Source organism: Staurois parvus, unplaced genomic scaffold (genome assembly GCF_062004578.1).
Source record: "Staurois parvus isolate SC_StPar_1 unplaced genomic scaffold, SC_StPar_1.0 ptg000549l, whole genome shotgun sequence".
NCBI classification, from domain to species: domain Eukaryota; kingdom Metazoa; phylum Chordata; class Amphibia; order Anura; family Ranidae; genus Staurois; species Staurois parvus.
In genome coordinates, this window is record NW_028318345.1 from 10,364,931 (window position 1) to 10,389,369 (window position 24,439).

General features: G+C 41.5%; 1 protein-coding gene across 1 annotated transcript in view; it reads left to right on the forward strand.

Annotated features, from left to right (window-relative positions):
- The window catches only part of CEP78 (centrosomal protein 78), a 98,863-nt gene that overhangs the window by 45,364 nt on the left and 29,060 nt on the right, over positions 1–24,439 (forward strand). The window contains exons 10-12 of the mRNA XM_089691102.1: positions 4,436–4,568; positions 5,797–5,836; positions 23,478–23,615. Of these exons, the coding sequence (XP_089547228.1) occupies positions 4,436–4,568; positions 5,797–5,836; positions 23,478–23,615 (311 nt within the window). The remainder of the gene's footprint in view (positions 1–4,435; positions 4,569–5,796; positions 5,837–23,477; positions 23,616–24,439) is intronic.

Genomic DNA, 24,439 nt, shown 5'->3' on the forward strand with positions numbered 1-24,439 from the left:
TTTAATTCCCACCTGCTTCCCTGTTGTAGATCTTTTTCCTCACTCCCTGTCTGGTGAGACCATTATCACCATTACAGAAAGTGGGGCAAGACATACAGGTGAAACTCGAAAAATTAGAATATCGGGCAAAAGTTCATTTATTTCAGTAATGCAACTTAAAAGGTGAAACTAAAATATGAGATAGACTCATTACATGCAAAGCAAGATAGTTCAAGCCTTGATTTGTCATAATTGTGATGATTATGGCTTACAGCTCATGAAAATCCCAAATCCACAATCTCAGAAAATTAGAATATTACATGCAGTAAAAACAAGGATTGTACATAGAACAATATCGGACCTCTGAAAAGTATAAGCATGGATATGTACTCAGTACTTGGTTTGGGCCCCTTTTGCAGCAATTACTGCATCAGTGCGGCGTGGCATGGAAGCTATCAGCCTGTGGCACTGCTGAGGTGTTATGGAAGACCAGGATGCTTCAATAGCGGCCTTCAGCTCTTCTGCATTGTTCGGTCTCATGTCTCTCATCTTTCTCTTGGCAATGCCCCATAGATTCTCTATGGGGTTCAGGTCCGGTGAGTTTGCTGGCCAATCAAGCACAGTAATCCCACGGTCATTGAACCAGGTTTTGGTGCTTTTGGCAGTGTGGGCAGGTGCCAAGTCCTGCTGGAAAATGAAGTCCGCATCCCCATAAAGCTTGTCTGTGGAAGGAAGCATGAAGTGCTCCAAAATCTCCTGGTAGACGGCTGCGTTGACCCTGGACTTAATGAAGCACAGTGGACCAACACCAGCAGATGACATGGCTCCCCAAATCAACAAAGACTGTGGAACAATGTGACAAACTCCTGCGCTCCTACCTAAAAACTAATACCTACCAACAAAGGTAAAGCTGCTACATACAGTCATATACCCATAGACAAAAAATATAAATGAAACACAAATGATGCAGCGCTACTACCATAAAAATTCTTCACACATAAATGAATAAGTGAAACAGTGCAAAATTAGTGACACAAATAACATAAAGACACAATATTAAATAGTGCCAAAAAACTCATAAATAATCACGTGTGACAAGTGTCAATACGAGGTCCTAAAAGGACCAAATAACATGATCAGTTCTTAGTTTATGCGTTTATTGGGATGCACGTGTGTTTTGTGTTATATGGTGGGAACTGATTTTTAGTTCCGGTGGGAGGTTTGTTAGCACATTGAGTCCTGTTGTGACTTACTTGTTTGATTTGGAGCACTATTGGATCCCATTGGATTACTTGGGACACCATGTATGTTATTTGGTCCTTTTAGGACCTCGTAAAGACTGTGGAAACTTCACACTGGACTTCAAGCATCTTGCAGTGTGTGCCTCTCCATTCTTCCTCCATACTCTGGGTCCTTGGATTCCAAATGAGATGTAAAAGTTGCTCTCATCAGAAAAGAGGACTTTGGACCACTGAGCAACAGACTAGGTCTGTTTTTCTTTAGCCAAGGTAAGATGCTTCTGACGTTGTTTGTTGTTCAGGAGCGGCTTGACAAGAGGAATACGACATTTGAAGCCATGTCCAGGATCCGTCAGTGTGTGGTGGCTCTTGATGCACTGACTCCAGCCTCAGTCCACTCCTTGTGAAAGTCCCCAACACTTTTGAATGGCCTTTACCTGACAATCCTCTCCAGGCTGCGGTCATCCCTGCTGCTTGTGCACCTTTTTCTCCCACACTTTTCCCTTCCACATAACTTTCTAATAATGTGCTTTGATACAGCACTTTGGGAACATCCAACTTCTTTTGCAATTACCTTTTGAGACTTTCCCTACTTATGGAGGGTGTCAATGATGGTTTTCTGCACAACTGTCAGGTCAGCAGTCTTTCCCATGATTGTGATTCCTACTGAACCAGACTGAGAGACCATTTAAAGGCTCAGGAACCCTTTGCAGGTGTTATGGCTTAATTAGCTGATTAGAGTGGGACACTTTGAGCCTAGAATATTGCACCTTTTCACAATATTCTAATTTTCTGAGATTGTGGATTTGGGGTTTTCATGAGCTGTAAGCCATAATCATCACAATTATAACAAATCACGGCTTGACCTATCTTGCTTTGCATGTAATGAGTCTATCTCATATATTAGTTTCACCTTTTAAGTTGCATTACTGAAATAAATGAACTTTTGAACGGTATTCTAATTTTTCGATTTTCACCTGTATATTCAGTAGACATGTCTTTTTTTTTTTTTTTTTTTTTTTTTTTTTTTAAGTAAATGTGATTTGAATGTGCTGTATTAAACAGCCTTGGAACCCATTTCCACTGTTCTGTTTTACCCTTTTTTTTTTGGCGAGAAGGCAAACTGCAAAGAAAAGCATGTAGTATTGTATTTAATCGTACAGTTTCATCTTTGCGTTTCTGTAACAGGTAGTTTAGCAAAATGTATCCTGCGGTTTGTTTTCCACCCAGTGTTTGTAAAATACATACCTTATTGTTCTCAATAGTCTTATCATACAAACTGTAGAGAAGTGTATCTATAGCTTTGATAAGTTAGGGAAGGATTATAACCTTGTCACATTTTTATTGCTTTCTTTTCCCACTGGGGAGCTTCTCGCTTTCTAAATGCCCTGGTGACCACTGTTGCCAAGACAGAAAGTGCTGGGAAATCAAAACTTTTGAGTTGTCACCAGGCAAAAGGGAGGTTAAATCTCCCAATGGGGACACCTGTTCTGATGACAAATGTTTAAGAGTGACATTCTGGGGCAATTTAAGACTTGCCCTCACTTTTTCTTGGACATTAAGTGCAGGGTGTAACCCCTCTGTATTCTCTCAGCAAATGAAGAAAAAATTATGTTGAGATATATATATATATATATATATATATATATATATATATATATATATTTTAAATTGCTTGGTAGCACAAATTGCTAATAAGCCAATTACAAGGGAGTAACTCAATGCATTTAGGCATTTAGATGTGGTGAAGATGACTTGCTGAAGTTCAAACCAAGCATCAGAATGGGGAAGAAAGGGGATTTAAGTGACTTTGAACATGGCATTGTTATTTGTGTCTGACGGGCTGATCTGAGTATTTCAAAAATTGTTGATCTACTGAGATTTTACTGCACAACTATCTCTAGGGTTTACAGAGAATGTTCTTAAAAAGAGAAAATATCCAGTGAGCAGCAGTTGTGTGGGTGAAAATGCCTTGTTGATGTCAGAGGAGAATAGGCAGGCTGGTTTGAGATGATAGAAAGGCAAGAGTAACTCAAATAACCACTCGTTACAACCAAGGTATGCAGAATACCATCTGTGAATGAACAACACATCAAACCTTGAAGCAGATGGGCTACAGCAGTAAAAGACCACACCAGGTGCCACTCCTGTCAACTAAGAACAGGAAACGGAGGCTACCATTCGCACAGGCTCACCACAGAAGATTGGAAAAACTTTGCTTGGTCTGATGAATCTCCATTTCAGCTGTGATATTCAGATAGTAGAGTCCGAATTTGGCATAAACAACATGAAAGCATGGATCCATCCTGCCTTGTATCAACGGTTCAGGCTGCTGGTGGTGTAATGGTGTGGGGGATATTTTCTTGGCACATTTGGGCCCCTTAGTACCAATTGAACATCGTTTAAACGCCACGATCTACCTGAGTATTGTTGTTGACCATGTCCATCCCTTTATGACTACAGTGTATCCATCTTCTGATGACTGCTTCCAACAGGATAATGCACCATGTCACAAAGCTCAGATTACATCAAACTGGTTTTTTGAACATGACATTGAGTTCACTGTACATAAATGGCCTCCACAGTCACCAGATCTCAATCCAATAGAGCACCTTTGGGATGTGATGGAACAGCAGAATCTCATCATAGATGTGCAGCCGACAGATCTGCAGCAACTGTGTGATGCTGTCATGTCTATATGGACCAAAATCTGTAAATCTGTAAAGAATGTTTTCCAACACCTTGTTCAATCTATACCATGAAGAATTAAGGCAGATCTGAAGGCAAAAGGGGGTCCGACCCCGTACTAGCAAGGTGTACCTAATATCTCAAGCAGAGATACAGTATATAATAATAAAATTTCTCAGAGGCTGCCAGATATTTTTTTGTCCAGCCACTACCAAAAATTGCCAGGCTCAAGTCTTACTCTGGACTTTCTTTGATTTTCAGTGTTTGTGTGGGTATGGTGGGGGCTGGGAGGCAGAGCTGGGTCAGCTGCAGGGGACTAAAGGGCATCTATACCTGAATTCTCTGACCATGTCTTTTTAGAATATAAACAAGAATGTACTTTTTGGATTTCATCTACTTTGAGAGATGTTTAGAATACTATCTAGTTTGTTGTGTAATGTTTCTTTTTACTTAGTTTTTACCATAATACACCTTTAATCTTTAACGTTATTGAACTATATACCCTTATATAGCTGTGCATTTCTCTGCAGGATTTGCTACTAAGAAGCCCTTTGTTCCTGGAAGAAAATATACACCTAAGGAACTATATGCTCCAGAACCTAAGGCTGCAGGAGTCAAAGGATTTCTTCCATGGAGAACTGCAGAGAGAGCAAATAGACACAGGTAGAGGAAGCCTTTATCTTGAAAACTGTCCACTCTCCTAAAGTAAAATCAGCAATAAGTATTAAACACTTGTGTTACCAAAAGCTGTGTAATGATTTTAAAGAGCCTTTCGGTATAAACAAAAAGTGGAGTCTTAATTCTGGTCTATTTGCCTTTTAGTTATGTTTTATTTTGTATGTTGTATTTGTGGCAGTTTATGTAATGTTGGAAGAATGTGCTGAAGAGGAGATGTTCACAACGCATGATAGGAGGTCTCTCCATGATGTGATTTGGGAGAAATAAATTCTCAAATTCACCCTTCCCTGGCAAGATTAACGTCATATAGATTGTCCTTTCTTTAGAACCTGTTTATGCCTATGTGCTGCGTTAATGCATTTTACACGTTGGGATGATGCAGTTTGTAACTCAGAATGCCCTTGCATTTAATGCATCACAGCAGATCAGACTGGTATGAACGAGCCCCTAATGTGTTATTTTTCGTTACTTCAACCAGTCCAGAACTGGCGTCCATGTGTACTGTTGTGTCCTATCTATCTGTCTGTCTGTATGTATGTGTGTGTGTGTGTATGTATATATATATATATATATATATATTTATATATATTTATATATATATATATATATATATATATATATATATATATTTATTAGTATTGGGACATCAGCATAATCATGGCAAGTTTACTTTAAAGGAACAGGGCAGTTGCCATGGTTATGCTGATGTCCCAATACTAATAAATATATATATATATATATATATATATATATATATATATATATTTATTAGTATTGGGACATCAGCATAACCATGGCAACTGCCCTGTTCCTTTAAAGTAAACTTGTCAACTCCCCTGCACATACCTTTTATAGACGTCTTCATCTTTGCCTCTCCATCTTGCTTCCCCAGTATCATGGGAGTTTGGAATATGTACATTTCATTGCTTCCTGGTAGTGGCGCCACCTTGCCTTCTTTCCTATCAAATAGTGTTGACGTTTGCAGGTTGCAGTGTCTCAGGATTTGGGCAGCTTAGATGGAGAACATGTCTGAAGGTTTGCTAGAGCATCTGCACTGTATAATAGTATATTCAGTACTGACAGGTTTTGTTTAACAAACCTTTGTTATTGGGGTTGAAGTAGTTTCCTTTTTTCCCCATATCATTTTATGTCTACTATGTCGTTAAAAAAAAAAAAAAGATTCAATAATATGTACTTTTGCTTTATCCTTTAGAGAAATGTCCATGGACTGTATTTCATATTCTCCTACGCAGGTAAGTAATTGTCCTTACCTTTATACATACATCAGCCAATACAATTAGGAAAATGTTGTTGGATGGTACCATATAGCTTATATAGATTTAGTAAAATCTTGAAGCTACACAGTTGGGTACGTTGAATTTTCTCTGGCTTTCCCTTCCGTAGGCCTACATCAGGGTAGTGTGGCTGTTTTCATGCTTCATAGAGATGTTATCTGTCATCCAAGAAGCATGTTTGTAGTAAGATCATTTAACAGAATTTCCTTTTCAAGCTCATGACTGGCTGACTCATTTAGTGTCCTAAACTTGCCATGCATTCGTAGAATTTTGTTGACATTTTCCATTTTAAGATTGTTTTCTGATTGTTAATCAAGGTCCCCATTGGCGTCCCAATTGGTGAGGTCAAATCAAGTTGTTTTTGACCACAGTGACAAGAAAATTCAAAAGTGCCGGATGGAATGGTTTTCTTGAATGAACACCTTTTTAAGAGTGTATGTGGTTTTTGTTTGAGAAAGCCCATTCATTCCAAAATCGAATGTTAAAAGCAAACTAAATTTTGAACAACATTCATCAAGTCATCGAATGTACTGAGAATTTTTCGTATGAAGGTTCGTATAAAATATACTTTTGTATTGCCAGCTTAAGGCTAGTTAAAACTATCCACATTTTTAGAGCTGTTACCAGAACAGTAGGTGTAAATTTTCCAATGGGGACTTATGTTCCTGTAACAACTGTGTAAGAGTAGAATTTCACCTCAATTTGTATAGATTTTCTCTCACTTTCTGTTGTGCATCTAGCTCAGGAAATTAAAGGAAAATTTCACTAATGGGACACAGAGAGCAAGAAAAGAACTGATAGAAGTTTTAACCCATTACAACACTATCCAAAGCTAAAAGAAAATTTTCACTATACATATACTTTAACCGCTTCCTCACTGCACTAAGGCCAAAGACAGCTACAGTGTGGTTCTCCAGTTCTGGGAGAGCGTTCTTGGATATCCTCCCAGAATGCACCGCCCGCACGCCCCCTGGGGCGTGTATTGGGCGCACGCTGACCTAATGTGTTTTGTTTTGGATACTACTTATTGTTGTAAAAACTTTATTTAAACATTAAAACCTATTAATGCACACACTTTTCTAGTTATGAATAGAGTGATTAAAACATTGTTTAGATTTTTATTGCTACTGTGATTTCACTGGAGAAACTTACCCTCACTTCCTGTTCCAGAACAAGAAGCAACGGTAACTTGAGAATGCAGGGGTAGGAAGGCAAAAACCGCAATAAACTTCAACGATGTTCTAACCTATCCCCATTCTATACAAAACTAAAAGGTTTTGTCTGGTGTTTGGTTTTAAACCTTTGATTTTGGTTTGCTTTGAGTTTTTCTGTTATAAAAGGAAAGTTTATAAATACACTCTATAAGCAGCTGAAGTTGAGGCTTACACAGGACTATGCTCCCCTGCCCCCAGATGTCAGCGCTCAGGCCTGGTGATTGGCTACATTGTGAGTTTGCTGAGGCACACACATATATGTAATTACTGGGTATTTCTTAGGCAGCAAGATAGTCTGGGGAAGGTAGTAAATGGTCCCACCTGAACTTGGCCTAGTATGGGTAAAGTAGGGGTTCACTAGATCAAAATCATCCCTTCAGCCTTAGATGGAAAATAAGGTAGCAAAAAGAAGTGAAACATTTTCCAGTCATTACTTTCAAAAATCTGCTGAGCGGTTGTAATTCTATTCTCAACATGCTGTGATGTTATAGAGGGCATTTAATAATTAACCTTTATCAGGACGACTTTTGTGAATTACTGTAGCTGGAAGATTGCCAACTAAAAGTCATGCTCCACTTAGATAGTCATTGTGTTATATACTGATCTTTGAACACGATTATTGAATTTGTTGCCACTAGAGGGCAGTACCATTTCATTAGAAGAAATCTAAGGACTACCAGAGCTTATGGTGTGTGCATTTTAACACCTTTATTATACCTTGAAAAGTTTCTAGGACCTCATATGCTTTTCAAAAAAGAATCCTTTATAAGGAAGTAATATGTACTTCTATCCCTGCTTACCAAAATGTCTAGGTATTTCAGATGCAGACAATCTATTCATTATTAGCAGTGTTGTATAAGCCAATATCATTTTTAAAGATTGCACTTTTTAAAATCTGTTGGGACAAAAATATGCCTATTTTGGGAGGGGGGGGGGGCGTGGCTTGGTCATGGTGGTGTGAACATGCACTTGTAAGAGCTCTGTGAGATCCGAACCCTGAGATTACCAGTCTAGCCGTCGCAGTGAACTGCTTTACATGCCAGGAGAGTGGAAACCACAGCCTACTGCCGGTGAGCCGAGGGGACCGGAGATTACCCACTATTTTCTCCTCTCCGGTGCCTGCTCTTCCATCCAAGATGGCGCCACCGAGAGTCAGCATGCCTGGACCCTCCGGCTCTAGGAAGCACCATGCGCCACAAATAGGGGATGAACTTTCTACCCCGCGCCCGGTCTCGCCTATCCTAACCCCCCTGTGCTTCCTCGGGAAGACTCCCCCGCTGGCTCATCCTCTTCTCCCACTTTGGGCATCCGGCAAGACGGGGAGCTCCGGGACCTTATTGCTGATTTACCTACTAGGCAAGATATACAAGCCATGGCCTCCTCTATAGTAGCGGCACTGTCCTGAGAGCTCCACGACCTGAAACGACAGGTAGACACGGTCAAGGAGAGTGTAAACACCTTGGAATCTTCAGCTTCACATGCAGACAACTGCATGGAAGCACTGGAGGCCAATCAGGCTCTTTCACTGCCATCTCATTAATATCCAGCTCAGAATCAACGACAGTGGAAATGGGAACCAGCGGAATAACATTCACCTATCGGCATCCCTGAAGCTACGGCAGGACCTGACCTATGTTCCACGGTGGTTGCCATCCTCAACCAACCACCTACTACAGAACTTGAACTCGATCGGTGCACTGGGTCCAGGGCCCGCATCCTCCTCCAACACATGCTGGTCTTATAACTTTGCCATCAGGATGTCCTTTGCCGGGTACATTTCTACTGCATTAAGGAGGAGATCCTTCGCAGGGCCTGGTCCAGAGGGGCCCTTAACTTCAACGGGGCTGAGGTCCGGATCTATCCAGATGTCTTCCGACAGAATCGCATAATGCGTGGCTTGCTGCGGCCCTTATTGGAGGTTATCCGGGAAGCTGGAGTTACTTACTGTTGTGGTCACCCTTTCCACTTGGTCATTCAACATCAAGGCTCTTGATACCACCTGCACTCACCTGATCAGCTTCCAGTGCTGTTCCAGTTCCTAGACCGTCCGGCTGTCACTGTGCTGAATTGGCTGGACTCTCTTCTTTGGGAAGATGCATAGAATCCTCCTCTACCAAGACCGCAACGGATCTGCAGGTCATACTCTTGCAACCCTACCGCTATGGCTACCAGGAGCACTTCGACGTCTTCAGAGGACTGACCACTAAGACTTACCGTTCAAATTGCTTCTGTGAGATGACATATTCCTGAATGGTTCCGGGCTTGGTGAGAGGCGAATCGATAACCCTTTAGTTTTAACCCTGTTTGAATAAATGGGAAACTGGTTTCACACTGTTGATATTGTGTCTGATGACCCTGTCTCTCCCGTTATTTGTTTCATATAGCCTTGATACGGTTGAGGTTGATTTGGAGTGTGTGTGTTCTGTGTTTTGATGGTGGCGTGCCCTCCCCTCTCTTTATGTAGGTCGTGCTACCCATGGCTGGCATGACCCACCCCCCGTCATCGGCGACGATTATGGGCTGCATCTTGATTCTGGGCCCCCCGCGATGGCTCCATACTTGGCGGCCGAGGGGGGGGGGGCTTGCCTAGCAGGCATTTCCTTTCCTCTCTGGAGAATGGACGGGCACGGAAACAAGTCGAGCCTCTCGATCTGGCCATAGTCTCCATAGGTACGAATTAGTTATAGTTATTTATATATCATGCTGAAATAGACCTTTTTGGTCTAATCATTTTGCCTATATTTCTCTTTTGGGAAATGCTGAATTCAGCGGTATGCTTGCATTTATTGCTTTGTCTCGGTTCTCCGGTCTAACATCTCTGATTGTCTAATCCGAGTCTCACAACAGGGTATTTCCCCTACGGTGCACTACCGTGCACGTTACGGGATTTTGGTACGCAGTACCATTAGTAAACTCCTTTTCCAACCTCCTTTTCTTATTTTTTTACCCCCTCAGATCTCTTATCCTTTCCACCTTCCCCTCTCTTGGGCTTCTCCCCTCCCCCGGTTTCTACCCCTATTTGTTTCCCCAGTTTGTACCTTTTGTTTCTGATGGCAGAAGGAGCTCCCCCCCCTTTCCGCCCTCTTCCCTCCTGTTCTCTTCCCTCCCCCTCACTCCTCTTCCCCTTCTCCCCTTCTCTTCCCTCAATGTTTTCCCTCCCATTTCTCTTTCTTCTGCTTTTCCTTAGGTTTCCTGCCCCCACCCTTTTCTGTGATTGGGTTTGGGGTTTTTCATTTTCGTTTTTTTTTTTTTTTCCTCTTTCGGGGTGTCTTTCTGCCCCATACTGGTGGACAGGGTTCTGAGATGGCCGTGTACGTTTTCAAGTTTACTTCCTTCAATGTGCGAGTCCTGGGTGTTCTGGAAAAACGCTCCAGACTCCTCGCTGATCTGCAGAAGTTGAGGACACAAGTGGCATTCTTACAGGAAACACATTTTAAACTTGACCATGTCCCCAAACTGACCAATGGAGCTTTCCCGACGGCTTATCATAGTCCTTTGCCTATATCCATATCGAAGGGGGTGAGCATTCTGATAGCTAGGTCTGCCCCTTGATCTCTCGGCGGTGCTGCAGGACCCTCTGGGCCGCTTCATTTTGGTCAAGGGCAAAACTGGTACTCCAAATTTTCACATTCGCAAATGTATACTTTCCCAATGTGGACCATCTCCTTTCCTGTGCAATTTGGTGCCGATTCTATTCGAGTTCACTGAGGGGACTCTGATATTCGGTGGCGATTTGAATTTTGCGATGGACCCAACCTTGGATGTTTCAAGGGACAAGTCTCCCCTTTCTTTTGCCAGACTGAAGCGTCTTAAGGCGCAACTTAATTTATTGCAGTTAGTGGACCCTTGGTGTATAATACTTCCTCAGGATAGAGACTACTCCTTTTTCTCCTCCGTTCATCAAACTTACTCATGCTTGGACCACCTCCTAGTTTCTCAAAAAGACTTACCCAAGGTCCATTCTTCCAGCATAGGCGACATACTACTGTCCGATTATGCCCCAATCCATCTTGCCCTGCGTTTGGGCTCTTCTGTCCGTAGCCCCCTGACTTGGAGGCTTAACGAAGTCCTTCTTCAATCTCTGGATATTTGTCAGGCGGTGGAAACTGCCATAACAGACTACTTTTCTCTCAGTTCGGGCTCGGTAGTTAACCCGTTCTTACTCTGGGAGGAACATAAACCTGTCATCCGGGGCTCCCTTATGGAGAATAGGACATGTTTGAAATGGGAAAGGACTCTACAAGTAGATACCTTACCACCTGGCCTACGTCGGCTTGAGAGTGTGCATAAAGCTAGCCTAGCACGAATCACTTATAGGGATCTTATTAAGACACGTGAGGAACTGAATTCCCTCCTTTTCTATAAAGTTAAACAGAAATTGGCCTGGTCTCATCGCACGATGTATGAGTTCTCTAACAAGCCAGGCACCCTCCTGGCCAGGGCATTCCATGGCACCCGTGCTCGTATGTTCATTTTACACATTAATTCCACCTCTGGCACCAAATTAACTACTTTGGATGCCATGGCCTCGGAATTTCACTCCTTTTTTCATGGCCTATACAATTTACAACCAACATCTACTAATGCGGTTGCACGGGACCTTTCCTTGGACATTCGGTCCTAGATTTCCTCATCTAGAATGCCTTCACTTCCATAATCAGTGCTGAAGGAGCTGAACGCACCTATCTCAATAGGAGAGCTGGATGTGGCACTATCCCAATCCAAACCAAAGAAGGCCCCGGGCCCACATGGTTTCATAGCCTCCTACTATAAAACCTTTTGTGACTTGCTAGCCCCTCATCTGGTGACCGCTTGGAATTCCTTTGGAAATGGGAAAGCCATGCCTCTTGACTACCTCCAGGCCTATATCTCAGTGATTCGCAAGGAAGGCAAAGACCCTGCTATTTGCGGTCGTTATCAGCCGATAGCTTTGCTCAATACTGATCTTAAACTTTTCACAAAAGTCATAGCCAACCGCTTACTTCCACATATTCCTCAGTTGATTCACAAGGATCAAGCAGGCTTTGTCCCTCTTAGAGAGCCACGAGACAATACTATACGAGTACTCAATCTAATCTATGCTGCTAGGACCAGTAAGTGCCCACTTGTTCTGCTCTCCACAGATGCAGAAAAAGCATTTGATAGGGTCCAGTGGTGATTAATGCAAGCAACTCTAGAACATATTGGTCTTGGGACCCCCATGCCTCAATGGATTTCTGCTCTCTACTCCCCTTCAGCGGCAGTGAAAATCAATGAAACCAGGTCTAATGTTTTCCCCATTTTGAATGAGACGCATCAGTGTCCAATTTCTCCTCTCATCTTTATCTCAACACTGGAACCCTTCCTGTGCACAACTTGCTCAGATCCTAATATAACCGTTTTTTGTAAACCCTCAGGATGCCACAAAGTTGCAGCTTTCACGGACGACCTGATATTCTTTGTTACAAATCCGCTTACGTCTTTGCCCAATATATTACGAGCATTCTGGACATACAGCTCTCTGTCCAACTTCAAGGTCAACTTTTCGAAATCTTCCGCCCTTAACATCTCTGCGGATACAACTACTATCTAGGTCCTTAAACCATCCTTTCCCTACAGATGGGCTGCAAAATCCATTAGGTACCTGGGCACGAGCATCACCCCTGACACCTCTAAATTGTATGGAGCAAACTTTGAACCACTTCTTAAACTTAAGGAAGACCTCTTGCATTGGCACTCATTTAACATGGATGTGGTTTGGTTGCTGCACCACCACCGCTCTTAGGATGACGTTACTCCCTAGAGTCCTTTATCTTCTACAAGCCCTTCCGATACACTTCCCCCCAACGTTCTTCCACAGACTCTGTTCCCTCTTTTTCGGAACTTTGGTCACAAGGGAAACCCCGTTTTAGCTCTATACCGCCTAACCTTACCCAAGATGTCTGGGGGGGTCGGCCTCATGAATATTCGGGCATACTATAAAGCAACTCATCTTACCAGATTGGTGGACTAGCATTGTCATGGGGGGGGGGCAAGCACTGGGTTGACAAGGAAATGAAGGACTCTGGGGGTACTGCCATGAGTTGGCACTGGCTTTCTTCTCCATAACCCAGAGAACTCTGTGCTCACCCTACCTTAGGTAGCACTCTAAAAGTCTCAAGGGAAATGTTCCATACCTCCCTGGTCTCTCAACAGCCCTCCCCTATGATTCCCATCTTGGGCAACCCAGAGTTTGGCCCTGGTCTTTGCCATCCCCAATTTCTTCGCCTTAAGGCCTCTGGCCGCACCCATCTGACCGATTTTCTGACTTCGGGGGGTGCACTCATTTCCACTGACCTCTCTTGATTTGCTGATCCTCCCTTGGACTTCTGGGGAGGACTTCAGTTGTGTTTTTTTTTTTTTTTACTCCGCTGCTGCTCTCTCACTCCAGGCATATGCAGACCCCTTACAAGTTTTGAGTCCATCAGCCATAGGGGGGAACCAGTACACCATTCCCTCTCTAAGATATATGCGTCCCTGATCCACCCAGGAGCTGACCATGTCCCACCTTTTCTGGCCAAATGGAAGGCGGATTTGGGCCTACAACTCACGACGCAGCAAAGGGAGAAAATTCTCTATTACTCCCACAAATCTGCTATTGCCTCAAGGGTTCAGGAAACCAGCTACAAAATGTTCACCAGGTGGTATAAGGTCCCCGCCATACTCCGCCGCATGTCCCATCAGATATCTGGCTCCTGCTGGTGCTGTGGCGTGGGTGAGGGATCCATGGTCCACATCTTTTGGCAGTGCCCACTAATTCAGCCCTTTTGGCAAGCAGTGCTCTTTGTCATTAAGCAGCTCACTGATTTTGACCTACGCAATGACCCTGCGGCCTGCCTGTTGCACCTGACAGAGACAGAGACCTACTAAAAAAATACAAGCATTCCCCCACAACTTTTGAATGCCGCTAAAGCATGCATTCATCTCCGCTGGAAAGAGGTTAAATCGCTGACGAAAGCTCTATGGTTTACTAAAGTCAATGAACTCGGGCACATGGAAGACCTTACAGCCACACTGCACAATATGGAGGGCGTGTTTAATGAAACTTTGAGACCCTGACACTATTTCATGTATACAGATGCCTACCTCAGGGAAATGGCTCTCCAGTGATTCTTCTTCCACACCTCCCAGCCTCTTACCTGGTAGAGGGATACCCCCTTCTCCTTTCTCTCTTTCTTTTCTGAAAGCTCCAGCCTGTTTTTCTTCTTATTTACTCTTCCCCCATGCTCTTGGAAGTGCTTTCCATACTGTTTTTATGTTTACAACTACTGTTAGTCTATGTCTTTCCTCAACCCTGTTAATGTGATCCATGCTCAGTGTAAAACTTTTTGTTTTATGTTTTCAGCTTAAGTTTCAGTACACTATTGTTAATTGGAATTAGGTTAATTCAGTATTGCCTAGACTATTGATGACATTTTAATGACATGGTTTTTTCCTATTGTACGAAATTATGGTATGTGTTTTTGAACCCACATCTGTAAATTGTCAAAACTTTATTAAAATAAAGGAATTATAAAAAATGCCTATTTTTTAAGTGCCAAATTTGAGACTTCCTTTTTGTCACTGACCTAGAACAAGCATGCACATACCAGGTAAACCAGCTAATATCACATACCTGTGTCAAGTCAGTGACTCAAAAAATTGAGATAAAATGATCATCAGCTTCTATATTTCTGTGCTTACAGGTTTCCTTAAAGGCCCAATCACTCCAGGAAAAGCAAGTTTTGAATTAGTTTCCACATGTTTCTTTACATGCATTTGACATGTGTTTGAATGCATTTTTTTGGTTTGTGGAAGGACAGGTCTTCAATGGAGCCAAACTTTTTCTTTAATGTGTATTTCATTGTGTTTACATGCAAGTATGTGCATTTGCTTTATGAAAACAATGCAGTTTGTTGTACTTTCTTGCACTGCATTGCAATGCATTGCATTGGTGTGAATTATGCTTACAAGCTAACATGGATTTTGGAATAGCTATGCAGTGAGAATGCATTCAAAAGCACATACTGCTGCATCTGGTATGAATGGGCCTTTAGGGTCAGTAATAGCTATTGGGACTTGCTAGATTTATGAACACCAGCACTAATGGAAAACAGGGCTGAAATTATGAACCAAACTATTAATGCCCCTAGATTTTTTCTTCTGATATTTTTATTTTGTTATGAAACATTTCTAAAAATAAGGGGTAAGCACTTCTACCACTACATCAAAACGGGGGTAGTAATGTACAAACAATGGAGAAAGGGTCCAGCCAGGGTTGGCTTAAAAATGTATAAAGGTGCACTGGTATTGGGACATATAAGGCCCAGAAAAAAAACCTGACCTTTGTAAATGTGTCTAATGTTTTTACAAGCATTTAGTCGCATTTGCAGGCGTTAATTAATTTAATTGGCCAGAATAATTTATTCTAGCCATTGATATGAACGCTAAATGCTTAGGCACATTTAGATGCGTCAAGCAATACCAATCCTGCAGACTAGTTGTCAGTCCTACCATCTTCAAAATGAGGTTCAGTAGTGTACTCCCATACACTGAGGGCAACCGTGCATCTCCAGAAATCTTAAAAGACCCTTGTTTGCTACCTTAAGGGGTCCTGGAATAATGGAAAGAAAGCTTACCTCTGGGGTCTCCAGATATTATTTACCTGCGATTTGGATGCAGAAATAAAAAATAGCCTGCCAAAAGGATCAGATGCGGTGTAATCATCCGGTTGTGGAACATAGTGCCTCCCTCTGCCCTATGAAATACTGATTTAGGGTTTGTACATACATTTTAGTTGTAAATATTATTGATGTAATTTAGTGTTAATGCCTTTATATAGATGAAAATCACAGTATGTTGCTTTTTTTATGAACATATCTGTAATCCCTTAACAATAAACTTTTCTTATTTGCTCCCTTTTGGTTTGTTAAATAAACAAATGCCAAAACAAAAGTTGATCTTGCCAGACGTCCAGTGGATTCGTAAACCTCTGTGAACTATTGAATACATATTAGGATGAGAGGAAGGAAAAATTCTGTAGTCCAAAACAGAGGTTAGCAGCCTAGGGTGACAACACTGTTCCCTAGATATAGTATAAGTGAGCATTGTCACTTTAGGACCGGAAGTGGGTGATCAAGTTAAAATAAAGGAAAGAAAATGCAGCCACATCTTTAAGAAATAGAAACTTAAATATTAAACTTTAGTAGAAACTCTTGACCTTCTGTTCTCAGGCTCACACTCTGCAGTCCAGGAGTCCTCCTACTCTTGGTCTTTTGAGATAATTTCCTTCATCCATTTCTATTTCAGACCCTGCTCTTGCTTATAGTTCTACCATTTCTATGTTGTTCTGGCAGACCATTATGTAAGCTTATGGGCTCAAGGATTGGGTTCCACCCTTTCCTGTCATTGTGCACAAGTGGATGTTGTGGACTCATCTGTTGCCGTCTTTGGTCAAATGGTCCTTCATGAGGCTCCTTGAGTTGCAAGCAGTTCCCAGTTCTCTTTTGTTTTTATTTTTGGGGCAGGGAGGGGAGGGTAGGGGGACTGTTAGCATTTTCTGTGCTGCCCACCCCTCAATTGAACTGCTTTTGCATGTTCCAAAGGTGAAAGACTTCCTATGTCCCTCAATTGGCAGGAAATAAAATAGGATTTTTGTACTCGCCGCAAAGTGCTTTTCTTGGAATCCATTCAGGGGCACAGGTCTCACCCTTCTGTTTATGGTAATGCTCTTGGAACTGCTTTGCTACTGTACAAAATAGAGGCAAACTGGTAGTAGAAAGTGGTAATCCTGAGTTGGCCTACAGTTTTTTGGGGTTTTTTTTTTGCCAGTGTCCAACCTTACTGTAAATGGCAGTATAACCCAAAGGTGAAAGACTTCTTGTGTCCTTCAATAGCCTCGAAGAAAAGGATTTAATGGTACAAACATCCTATGATTTCTGCAGTAGATAATGAACACAGGTAACCTCTAAGTACACGCATACAGAGGGCATAATGATTCATTATATTTGTCCTTTAAGCTGGTCTACACAGACATGAAAAAACAACCTTGCAGCAGGACTCCCACTGACACTTTTCTGGTGCTAATATATAGCATGCTGGTTGCAGGTCTGTGAATAGTATTTACTTAAGGCAAAGACCGGCAATTCACATTTTAACAAGGAGGACAGCAATGATAGCCCTCCATAATTCTCTCATGATAATTATTTTTTCATTCAGTCAATTTAAATGAACATTGCCTGCCCATCCAATTTGCATTGTTGTGTTACTGATGATGCTGATTCCTTCATCTGGGGTTTGCTTTAGTCGTCCTTGCTTTTAGCTCTTGTTGCCTCAGAAAGAACAGTAGTACAGGTCTACAGTTACATATACTAATTTATAATCATGTTACCACATTCCTATTTGCAATCTAGACATACATAACTCATGCTACTTTAAAGGTTCCAACAATCCACTATAAATAATCCAGCAAAATATATTTTCCAGCATTTAAAAATCTAAAGACTTTTAATTCTGTTCACATTTAAAAAATAAATTGCAGTACAAAGATCTGTATGCTATGACATAGTTCTCTTTTTATCTTTATATATACTGTATATGGATCGAAAGATTAATTTACCTTCAGTTGTCTTGAAACCTCTAAGTCAGCTTATACAAATTATCTATATATTGCTGATGAGTACTAAGTTAGCCTTTAATTTTCCAGCTGATACTTGCTGAGAGAGATCACTTTTCCCAGATATTCAATCTGCTTCTTTAGGAAAAAAAAGATAATAAATCTATAAAGCCGCACAAGCATAATTGTCAATATATACAGAGCATCGTTTGTCACTGTATTATCTCATAATATTTGATAATATATATAAATCTTCTTACAACTTTGTTTATTGCTCTCGGCCAATAGGGCACATACAATCTAACTAAACATCCCACATAAGTAGAAGGGGCCTCAGGGAACATAGGGATAGATGCTTTTGCTGATATATCCTAGTTCCTTACAAATATGTAAAACCTCAATAAGCATACAAATAGATGCTTATTGTGTTTTTTCTTATTGGTAAGTGCCTTTGCTATATCTGCATATGCATCCTTTTATTTGATCTTGATATATCTTTATAGCTATATGTATATATGATATAAAAAATATCCAAAGTATATAAATATGGGCATTTAAAGATCACTATATCTTTGGGGGCCCTTATTCCTATTTAGGATGCTTGATTTGATTGTATATGCCCTATTGGCCAGCGTAGTGAAGAAATTGCAACTGCGTGATTAAAAAAGAAAAAGAAAAGAAACTTACATAATAGTAAGTAATCCCTTGTAGTTTGATGTATTTTCAGTATGCTTGTATGTGAGCAGAAAAAATAGCTTGTTGATTTTTAAATGCCAAAAATAACGCTTTTATTTTCTTGCCCATTGAGGGACACAGGCTTTTGGGCACAGTTTGATTATACTATCGCCTACAGGAGGATTGGACACTGACAGAAAAAAATCATAAGCCAGCCCAAATATAAACCCTTTCTACTCAGCATATCTCAGTTCATCCTAGGAGGATGGACTTCTTTTATCCATCTCTGCTGGGAAAAGTCTAACCAGTTTTTGTTCTAATATATATAAAAAAGACAACACCCAATATTGTGAATGTTCCATGCATCCAAATGAACCTTATATAATATAACTAGTTGCAGACCTTCCACCCGCAAGCTATTGCAGATGGACATTCTGTACAGACAAAGCGATGTACCTGTGCATCGCTGCCCTCTTTCGGGTACAGGACACACACATGCGCCCCCGGTTCCCAGACACCAAAAAAGGCAAGTGTTTACGATTTAAGGAAGAATGTGTATGTGTGCATGAGCAATAAGACTACACCATTTTCATGTAATAATAAAAGAAGAAGTTTGAGTTTCTTAGAATTCATCCAAGATATTCTGCAAACACTACATGTAGTGATATATCCCTCTTCCTCCAAAATATCCCTGTGCACTCAACACTTGGTAAGACCCACCATCTATGGGAATTACACTCACCAGACACTTTGACCCTCATGTTATAGGAAGGTCAAAACTCATGCCAATCTCATAGTAATCAATCAGGTAGATAGACGTAATAGGCTGGGCTGCATAAACTTCTCCAATGATTTTAAATCAAATGAGGAACTCAGATAAAATAAAAGATCCATATAGTGCATTACTGATTTTATTAAAAACCGAGCAACTGCTTCACGTATGTACGTTCATATTTCCATACAGCATGAGTTGCATTAGACTTTCAAAAGCAAGTACATTTGGCTGCCATGTATCCCGTGTCACAATCCTGCAGGTATATTGATTAGTACTTTCCCATACAGCAGAGTGCAAGCGGTCTGGTCCAACTTGCGTGGTGGCGTCACAAGCCCCATACAATTTATTTAATCAGTAGTGTCTTTTTTGTGATAGCTTTTTTTTTTAATGGTTTTTTTTTTTCCTGGATTCTACTTCCATTGACTTTATTTGCCGATTGAGTTGGTCCCTACATAGCAGCTTTCCAAGTCTGCTTTTCTTCAGCCTAGTTTTGGCAGCTCTATTTGAAACCCGCTGGAATGGAAGTGTGGGGCTAGCCTGAAATGTGACCTTAGGACACTGGGCTCTGCATTGTGCTTCTTTCCAGAATGGAGTGTACTGGTAAATGTTAACTGCAGAATGCTTGCAGGATCCAGGGTCTTGACACAGGCCCAGAGTGTAACCCATCCCTGGAAGTCCCTTTGTGAATATGGTCAGTTTACAGCACCAGAAGCTATCACACATTCTATACCATTTGGGCGCTGTTCATATTTCCTCCCACAACTGGTTTCCTTGGTGAGGAACTTAAAGCTGAGACCTTCTGCTAAGTGTCACACACATGAGCTCTGCACTCTTTTCCTTCTTTCAATGAAGAGGAAGCACCATCCCACTGCTGCTGCTGCTTGCAAGCATCTTGTGGAACTCAAGTCTCTGGCTTTTTCCCATTGCCCCCGTACAGTAACCTGGTCACCTCTAGCTGACCAACCCTCATTGGCACCAGTTGTCTTGTTTTGTAACTGAGGCCTTATCTCACACTTTGGGCCTAATTGCATTACCTTTACTTAGGTTCAATATGTCCGCAGAAGGACATCGAGGGATGGTTTGCATGACCCGGACCCATGCTTCTCTAGTGGTTCTAGGTGTGTCTACTCTGTATCCTGTAATCTAGAACCCTGTATCCCTATAGTTATAGGGTTGACTTCTTCTTTAGAGTATTCCTTAGCTCTATCATTTGGGGCTGAGCCACCTTCCCTGTATTCCGGGACCTCCACATTCACTTAGGATGTTTTGGAAGGTGCAAGCTGTGCTTACCTCTTAAAAATTCTACTGACACAGTTAGAATCCCTCCTCAAATCCCAGTTTGAACTGCCTGGTTCTGCTCTTCATCCTGTGTTAGAATCTGTCAGACCATGTCAGATTTGGTTAGATCCCATCAAAATGATCTACCCTGAGCTCTGGTGCACTCAGTTGTGATAACTTGTTGAGAGCATCTACACATATTGTATATCTTGCAGGGGTCTCATGTTAATACAGATGCATAGGGCACTCTGGTTATGCCTGATGGAATGCTGATGACCTATCCAAAGAGAGTCAGTTGGCCTTCAAAGAACATCGTCTTCAGCTCTGCACTGAATATAGTGATCAGTAATGTCATGGGAGGCCAGAGCTTGCTCTTGCCCCAGCGTAGAAGGTCTAGAGAGAGGCTGACTGAATTCCACTGCTCTCCAAGTCCTCTGAGCTTGGCTCAGCCCATGACGCTCGCATGTAGAGGTCAGCTAATTCCTCTGAAAAACCTTCTGTATGAAGGAGCTTCCACACTTCTACGTGGAGGATGCTGACAGTGCATCCTACTGGGTAGTTTCATTCTCAGGCATTCAGGTGCACTCTCTTTTAGCCCACAGGCCTTTACTTAAAGGGTAACTCCACTTTCGTGGAAAAAAATTACCAAAAAAAAAGAATTTACAATTGTGACTCAAATCATATCATATTGTAATTGAATGTTACTAAAAATTACCTTTCCTTTTCTATCTGCAGTGCTGTAATTTTCTGTAAAATGAAATATGGCTACCTGGAGGTGTTCTGTACACAGAATATGTACAGAACACCCCCTAAAAATTTAATTTCCTGCTTGAGTGATTGGCTTACTGATATTTCCCAGAAGTCTGCACTAAGATACAAGTCAAATTTTTGCCATCCCTTGCAACAAAATGTAATTTTCCCTATGGGAAATCAAATCTAAAAGGATGCAGGCTCTGCCAGATTAGAGCCCTGCAGGTGCAGCACCAGACTGATAATTATAAAACCACTCCCATACACGGACGCCGACAACAAACATCTGTTTGACAAAAGGTAGGACTCTGCAGCAAAGTTTGTTCAAATCCTTGCAATGTACATAGATCACCCAGAGGGGAATTTTTTTTTTTCACAACAAAAGTGGAGGTACCCTTTAAATTCCTTTGTCTCTGAACCCTTTCGCTGCCAGGTCCGAGAGCTATAGCAGGTGCTGGCAGGTGCAGGGGAGAGAGGAGAGCAGACGAGTGTCTGCTCCCCTTCCCTTTTTTGTGTGACCATGTCCATAACGTCACTTCTTGTCACTTTTCTGACTGGAATAGCTGGGTAAAGATGTATTGCAATGCAAACCGCATTGCAATACATCTAATGGAGCCCAGAGGAGACATGCACGGTCTAAAAGACAATGAATGTCTTAATAAAGAGAACCTGTCACCAAATAATAATCACATAGAGGACTTTGTGTCCCCTATGTGATGGGAAAAAAGTTAAGTAAAAACCCAAAAACTTTTTTTTGTTAAAAAAAGTTGCACTCAAGCACATGACCCCCCCCCCCCCCCCCAAAAAAAAATAATTTTGAGGCCCCATCCACCCCCACATATGCATGTATGAATTTAAATGCACATGTCGGGGCGCCTACGCACGAAAATGTCGCTAGCAATACACATGTTACATATTGTCGTGCATGCCTGAGAGACAGCAATAATTCTAGCACCAGATCTCCTTCATAACGCTAAACTCATGACCTGTAAGGGCTTTTGAAGCGTAGTCTACAGATAATATAGGGTACTGAAGTTTGACACAATTTCATAGGTGCACACAAATTTAAGGTTTGGCATGTTTGGTATCTCATTACTCGGCACAACCTTGTCTTTTATATTTTACCAAAAATTTGGGTAATTTTGTATTCATTTGCACTAAAATTTACTTGTCTGATTTTTACTGAAATTTTGTGTTTGCAAGACCTTTGCAATAATATCGTGTGACATAAAAAAAATTGGAACTACCAATATTTTATTCTCTAGGGCAGTGGTGGCAAACCTATGGCATGCATGCTGCAGCTGGCACGCAGAGCCCTCTCTGTCAGCACGCGAGTCAAGTCACCCCAGCAGCTGAGCATCGGATAACAGCACACATAGGGGCCATGCACATCTTCGGAAAGGAGTAGTGGCGCCAGGTGATGTCACAAGCCGCAACTCATTAGCTATGACTTGTCCGAGCCTTCACATGGCCGGCCAGTGCGTTGCCAAGGATATATATATATATATATTTTGGACTGGCTGTGAGTTTTAGAGTTTTAATACATTTGTTTTGTATTAACACAACATTTTAGCTTGTGCTGGGGTCAGTGGAACTTTGCTCCCTTGTGCTGGTGATCAGTGGAACTTTGCTCCCTTGTGTTGGTGATCAGTGGAACTTTGCCCCCTTGTTCTGGTGGTCAGTGGAAGCTCTGTTATTTTGTTTTTCTTTTAAGACAAAAGATGTTAATATATTGGTTGTTTTCGCTAAACTAAAACCTCAGTATTCAGGTTTAATTGCAGTGTTGGCACTTTGCGATAAATAAGTTGGTTTTGGGTTGCAGTTTGGGCACTCGGTCTCTAAATGGTTCGCCATCACTGCTCTAGGGTGTCTGCTTTCATACATATCATGTTTTGGGGGTTTTGTATAATCTTCAGGCATAAAATGATTTTTTAAACGTGTGCAAAAAAAAATGCAAAAATGGTTCTGGCAGCAAAAGAGTTAATGGCTTCAAGAAATTGAAAGTATGTACAAAAATAAAATTTTTGTTGGTTTATATACCAGTGTTGGTCTGAAAATGCCATAGCATAATAGTTTGGCTGAATTTATTCATCACGTGTATGTTCAGATGGTTAGTAAAAGATTGTTTAAACCCTATAGGCCTCCCTTGTTTAATACAAAGTAATTTAAAAAAATACTGTATATATAAATATTTTTTAAAAACAGTCTTGAGTACATTTCATGAGCTGTAGCCTTTGTTATGTTTAAAATTTACACATGCCTTTTATAAGATGTTTCTATATTTTGTTTTATTAGACAGGTAGTCCAGTAAAAGTGTCTGTGGATAGTGAGACCTCCTGTGACAGCGATGAATCTGAGGGCTCTGCAGACCTTTTTATTGATAGACCTGGGGTGCCTAACAAGAGGAATGCTATAAACTACAAACGTTTGCAGGTAAGGTATCTTTAGTAAATAAACTTTTTTTTCAAACATATATGTTTATACTTAATGGACTATTCAGCTAAATACACCTGTTAAAGATTTGTAATTTTGTGCAGCCACTCTAGTGAGTCACATGCCCCTACTGCACTGCACAACTTCACAGTCTTTTTTGACTGATCTCTCCAGTTCAGGAGTTGCATAATTATCACCTTTTCCAGACCTCTACAAGCCCAATGCAATAGTTTGTCATTGTGGGACCAGTTTCTGGACAGACCAATTCATTTGGCATCGAGGACCAGATTGTCCTTGGCTTGGTTGCTCAGGTATCTGGGAATTCCTTCCTTTTCATCCTTTGGAACAGCCTCATGACAGATGCCAGTCTACTGGGCTGGGGAGGAGTTCTGGATACATTGTTGGTGAAGGGAACTTGGTCAGGTGGAGTCTTGTCCTTCAATCCTGGCATTTTAGGGCCTCCAAAACTGTGATAGGTAGTGAGGAAATGACATGAGGAAATATGCCCTTTGAAAGCCTGAAGGTGGTAGTTGGATATTGGGGGCCTGTATGTGGCTAGGCTGCCAAAAGGTCTCACATGTGGTATCCCCATACTCAGGAGAAGTAGCAGAATATGTTTTGGAGTGTTAATCCACATATTCCTGTGGTGTGTGTGAGCAATATAAGTGACAACTTTGTGTCCAAAAATTTGTGGCAAAAATTAAAATCTTCCATGGACTCAACATGCCTCTTAGCAAATTCCTTGGGGTGTCTACTTCCCAGAATGGGGTCATTTGGGGGATAGGCAATCAGAAAGTAAAAACTGCATAAATTCCAATATATAT